At 44.2% G+C, this 6,190-nt stretch overlaps 1 protein-coding gene across 1 annotated transcript; it reads right to left on the reverse strand.

Moving 5' to 3' along the window:
• Positions 1 to 4,004: 4,004 nt before the first annotated feature.
• LOC102014172 (olfactory receptor 12-like) lies at positions 4,005 to 5,237 on the reverse strand. The gene has a single exon (XM_013508127.1). The coding sequence runs from the start codon at positions 5,235 to 5,237 to the stop codon at positions 4,287 to 4,289; it is 951 nt and encodes a 316-aa protein (XP_013363581.1). The 3' UTR covers positions 4,005 to 4,286.
• Between the last annotated feature and the right edge of the window lie 953 nt (positions 5,238 to 6,190).

Consider the following 6,190-nt stretch of genomic DNA (forward strand, 5'->3'; position numbering starts at 1 on the left):
TATTTCAGGCATGTGTTTACCAAGTTCTCCTATGTCGATGTCTCCTGGACTTGTTCTGCATGGGGTGGAGTTCTGGGATTGTGTTTTAGTCCTTCGTTTTGTCATGTTTGCTACCAGATGCAGAAAGCCCAGTTTCCCTCTTTAGTGGCTGCACAGCAAAGGCCACTAGTGTCCCTAGCTTTTCTGTTGGTCAGGTTTGCCCCTCAATTACCCCTGAGGAGCACTATGTAGTCTGGGGTTTTCCGGCAGTTGTTGATTTGTATCTAGTTATCCCCAGTCTCAGATGTGGACATTGATGTCAGCTGATGGTAGACCATCTGATCCAGTGTCCCCTTGCAGTTTAGGGCACGTGCAGGTCCCAGACTTGGGTTGCACTGGTGTGACAGTCCCAGGCCCTCATTCCTTCTCAGCAGCAGAGGTTTTCTGAAAATAGGTTTTACTTGGCAGATAACTGCTACTCTGCTTTTGAGAAAGAGTTTTCTGTCCTACTCAGACTTGATACAGAAAGAACATTTATCTACAATCCACTAAGTACTTAGTTGTACATTCACATAAGAAAGGCAAGAGGGCCAGGTATATGGCTCAGCAGCGCAAGAACTTGCCTGGCAAGCTCAAGGTCCTGAGTTCAATACCTGGTACCAAAAAAAAAAAGGGAAAAAAAAGCAACATAAATGCTCATTTTTCCTTTTTACAAACCTTTTCAAAACACTGAGAAGCTTTGAGGATATATATTTTCATATTAGTATAAATTCACACATTCAAACAACATCATCATGTATGTCAATCTATTATAGTTATGATGCTTGCTAATGCTAGAACACCTCATCTCTAACCACCAGAATCCTCTTCAAGTTGCACTGTACTTAGTTCAGTATGTTTCTTACAAGAAAATATTGTAAACATGGTATATAAATCCAAGATCAAATGTAAAAGAGATTATTTTTAATCTAAAAATATTAAAACATGACAGGAGTAATTTATAGCATGTATGTATGTATGCTTTATGAAAAAGAAATGTGGCATGGCTATATGAATATCAAGCAAATAAAGCATTCAATCAAAAGGTTTATTTATAATGGGACATTTTAGAATGAATACACTAAAGCCAAGCAAATGATGTGAAACTTTTTTTTATGTAGTAAATATGTGAAATACATACAACAGAATTATAGATTTTAAAATGAAATGAACACATCCAAATCAGTAGGGGATATAAATTAAACACGAGAGCTAAAATTTTATCACAGCTCTCTTTGTAACTGAGCAAAGAGACAATTAACACCCAAATTTTAGAAGTAAATAAAAATATTGGCCATGGAATTAATTGACATGTATAGAAAAATTGCATCCACAACTAGTGAATATAATTCCTTTGAAGCACATGATGGGACTGGCAGAATCATGAGCCACTCCCCTAAAAAGAATCAGTCTATAGAAACTCAAAATGTGACCTTATTTGCAAAATAGGATCTTGTGGCCAAATGACTTGGCATGAGGTCGCACTGAGCTTGCTGAGTGTGGCCCCAGTGACTGGTATATTGTAGAAGGGGGAAGGACACAGCATGCAGTGGAAAGGTTTGCATCAGACATGCGCTGCACAGTAGAAAGCTGGAGCAGAGCAGTCCAGCACCTACTGAGGGCACTGTCACGAGAGTGAGCTCCTGGGACAAGGGACATCTGTCCTGGCCCTTGGCTTTCCTGCTCCACTTTCCTCACCAAATCTCTGTGTATTTCCCTGCCTTCATTCATGTGTTCCATGAGAGGAGAACATTGGACTCTTCTGGTTGTAAGTTATTAAGGGTTTGGCTGTTCCCAGTGAGCAACTACATGGTATTCAGTTCTTCCTTTTTTATTTAATTATCTGATTAAATATCTCTCAAAGTAACAGCACCCTATGAACCCCTGTTTTCTCGGTCCCTCCTCATTTTGGGAGTGTGTTAAATCTACACCATTGAAAGTTTCATACCCTCATTATTGTGGAGTTTCAGTAACTTTTCAAGTTTTCCTCAGCATGTCAGACCCTTGTTCTATTTCTCATAGATATTTGGCAAAAGTTTTGATTATTATAGTTTTGAAAGGAGTCTTTAATTTTCTCAGGACAAGTTCCTTCCCTGTGCTCTCACTTTTCAGAAGTTCTTTGAATATTTTTGTCATAGTCCATACAATTATAGAATCAGCTTCTTCACCATTAGAAAAATCTGGTCATGTAGAAAAACTCTGAGTTTACAAATTAAGTTTCAAAGTAAAAATATTTATGGTGTTAATCCTTGTCACTCATAAACATGGGATGTTGTATTTACTCAGGACTCCTTTGATCCCCACCAATAACATTTAAAATTTATGTTTTTCCTGTATAGTTTAGGAAAGTGCACATCTTTTTTGTATTTACTCTAAACTGTTTTATTGTTATGATTGTTTCTATATTTTGACAGAGAGAGTGCCTGGGTTATTTTAGATTTTATCTTTTTATGTACTGTATTCTAATTATTAAATTTAGTAATATATCATGACACATTGTCAGGTTATACAAATAATCTAGTGGGAAAAATAGAGTCTAGAAACAGATCCACATGTACAGCACACTTGATTATGGAAAGGTCGCCTCACATAGTTCTTAGTGGAAAGCAGTTTCCTTTGCAAATGATCAATAGGCAGACACGTGGCTGAAAACAAAACTAAAGGAAAATGGATCTTGACATTACTTCAAGTCAATCACACACATTTATTTCAAATGAATTGTGGTTGACTACCGGAAACAATAAGCAACTTCACTTAAAGACAAAGGGAGACTCTGTGACTGGAGCAGGCAAAGATTTGTCTTAGCATGGCACAGAATTCACTGACCATAAGGAGACAAACTGATGAACTTAAAAATTAAATGTAAGAACTTCAACTGAACAGTGACACCAGACACCAATAAATAACAGGAAAAAAGCTACAAAGGAGAGAGGATATATTTGAAAATTACCTAATCAACAAAGTGCTTGTATCCAGGACATGTGAGCAACTCTCACCAGGAAAGGACAGAGAACACTACCAAAAATGTAAACCATAAAACAACCCTAAATGCGACACCTGAATGGCTACTAAATATGTGAAAAGAGATGAGCACTCACTAGCAAGTAGGGAAATATAAATTAAAGGAAGTGTCAGCATAAGTGACTCAAATTAAGTTTGGGCAGCTACACCAAACACTCATGTCTACCCCACTACCAAGCAGTTACACTCCTGGGAATTCCCCAGAGGGTGTAGTAGCAGCACTGTTTAGAAGACGATAACCAGAACCGTGCATAAGTCCTTCAGGAGGGGAACAGGTGGTGTCTTCCTATGCTGCAGTCTTACACCAGGAGAAAAGTCAAGGAAATATTATTATAGACAATCATGTGGATTTGCCTCATGAAGATGATGGACCACGACATCAAGAACAAAGACCAATGTTGTGCTCCCACCATAGACAGTTCCCTGCAGCAGGGCAGCTGTGGTCAGGTCTGGTCAGGGGTTAGATGGGAGGGAAGAGGGTGAAGCATACGTGGAAGTAATTGTGGGGTCAGTCACCTTTTCCTTAATGCCAGACTCCCCAAATGTGGATTCATGACTTTGTGATTTGACCATACATATGTGCTTGCCACCACATTCACCCCAGATTACCCCCTCATGAGAGAGTCACTGTTTGTCAGATCCAGCCACTGAGGAGCAACTCCTCATGGGGAGTGCTTGGGCATAGCATTACATCGTTGTTTTAAACAGGTATTTCAGACAATGATGTGGAATATAAGCTAAAAGAAAGAACATCGGAAGCAGGAGGGCTTCCTGACAGCAGTCATGAGAAGCCATGAGAACACAGCCAGCCTTCCATCCAGGTCGGGTCTGGAGGTGGGACGGGCATGTGAATATAATTAGAGATTTTGATTTTTTCAAAACTAGATCAGAAGTATACACCAAGCACAAATATCTACTCCCTTTCATAGAGAAAATCTCTTTGAATGTCAGTGAAGATGGGTATTTGTGCCTTGTACCCCAACAGAAAGTGACTCACTCCATCACTGGACCATTCACTTTCTGGAGGGAAAAATCCTGACTGATTCCTCTTAGTAAATATCTGCTTCATGATATGCTCTCAATAAATGCTGCATGAACGGTGGATGAAAGAAAGCTAGAAAAAGAAAAACAGAAAAGAGGAAGAGAAAGAGGAAAGAAAAGGAAGGAAATAAATGTTCTCAGCTCACACAGCGGTTCCTTGGAGCCATGTTCCTACCCCAGGACATTGTCTTTCACCAACCACCCCTTCACAGGGCTGCCAGTCTCTGTCCCAGCCTCCGCAGGGCGTCCTTCACGTCCTTGTTCCTCAGACTGTAGATGAGGGGGTTGAGCATCGGGATAACCTGGGTGTAGAAGATGGACACCACCTTGCCCTGCTCCATGGACTCCACTGCCCCTGGCTGTGCATACATGACAAACACTGTCCCGATGAACAAGGACACGGCTGTCATGTGAGAGCCACAGGTGGAGAAGATCTTTTGCCTCCCTGACCCCGAGCGCATCCTGAGGATGGTCACTGTGATGTAGCCATAGGAGATGAGGACCACAAGAGTGGTGCCCATGATAATGAGCCCACAGATGCCGAACATGACCAGCTCATTGAGGGCCGTATCGGCACAGGCGAGCTGCAGCAGGGGCGGCACGTCACAGAAGAAGTGGTTGATGCGGTTGGAGCTGCAGAAGGGAAGCTGGAACGTGAGGCTGGTCTGCACAATGGAGTTGAGGCAGCCTCCGCAGTAGGTGCCCATCACCAGACGGGTACATCTTGTGGTGCACATGATTATGCCATAGCTCAGGGGGCTGCAGATGGCTATGAAGCGGTCATAGGCCATTACCCCCAGGAGAAGGCCCTCAGTGGTGACCAGTAGAGAGAAAAAGGAGAGCTGGGTGGCACAGCCAGCAAAGCTGATGACCTTGGAGGAGGAGAAGAAGTTGGCCAGCGCATTGGGGGTGATGGCAGATGAGTAGCAGAGGTCCAGGAAGGACAGGTTCTTGAGAAAGAAGTACATGGGGGAGTGCAGGCGGGCATCCAGGGTGATGACTATGATCATGGTGAGGTTGCCCACAATGGTCACCATGTACAGGGCCAGGAACAGAGCAAACAGTAGGGCCTGTGTCTCCACACCTCCCCTGAATCCCACCAGCACAAACTCCCGCAAAGGCACTATTGAGAGATTTCCATTTCTGTGGGTCGTCATGGCCCTGAACTGGAAGAGCAGAGCGGAGAGGACAGTGGAAGCAGGGACAGGGACAAGGTCACAGTCCCATGATCACACATCCCATGGAGCACAGGAACCCATCAGTGCCACACTGTCCATGGCCTGGAGGCTGCTGCGTGCTGCATCCCGTTGTAGATGAGCTCACTGTGCCTTGAAAGGGGAAATGTCCTCCGATTTACTTAACCCATGAGTTTGTGCTGAGCCCTCCCTACGTAAGGAACTTTGCCTTGTGGAATGCAAGCACACACCCAGAGCTGAGTGGCTGTCAGTGCCAGGACAGTGTTCTGGGGGTGACACCATCTCTACACGTGCCTGTTACAGAGCAGCTGCCCTGCTGCCCCTGACAGAGGCTCCTCAGCAGCGCCACTGTGCAGTGTCTCATCCCACACTGCCCAGGCCTCAGCTCCTCACTCGTCAATCAGGAAATGGCTGTGAGGACCCTCTGTCTACCAGGCCTCCGGCCAGTGATCACATCTCTGGGAGTGCTGCTGAGTGCCTGGAAGGGTCTGCTGACCCACTCTTTGATGCATACCACCCCTTTTTCCCCTTCCTATAAAGACTTTCCCTATCCCTGAATCCCCCAAGGGGCCTCCGCTGGTGGCAACTTCCCTTCCGGGTTTTGCTAGCTATCCAGAGAAATCTTTTTCCTTGCTGTCTTGGTCACTTTTTTCTCATTGCTGGGACAAAAATACCTGACACCTGAAAGTAAGGAAGGAAAGGTTTATTTCGCTTACGGTTTGTGGAGGTTTCAGTCTGTACTTGACAAGTTACAAGGCAGAGTGGCACATGGCAGAGGGCTACAGCTGATGGCGGCAGAACACAGCAAAGCAACCACCATACACCAGGGTGGAATGGGGGATGAATGGCCTCAAGCACCCTTTTCCTCTCCCTTACATATGCAAACTATCCACCCCAGGGCGGGTGTAGCTCTC

Source organism: Chinchilla lanigera, unplaced genomic scaffold (genome assembly GCF_000276665.1).
Source record: "Chinchilla lanigera isolate Chin_1 unplaced genomic scaffold, ChiLan1.0 scaffold00141, whole genome shotgun sequence".
Lineage (NCBI taxonomy): Eukaryota > Metazoa > Chordata > Mammalia > Rodentia > Chinchillidae > Chinchilla > Chinchilla lanigera.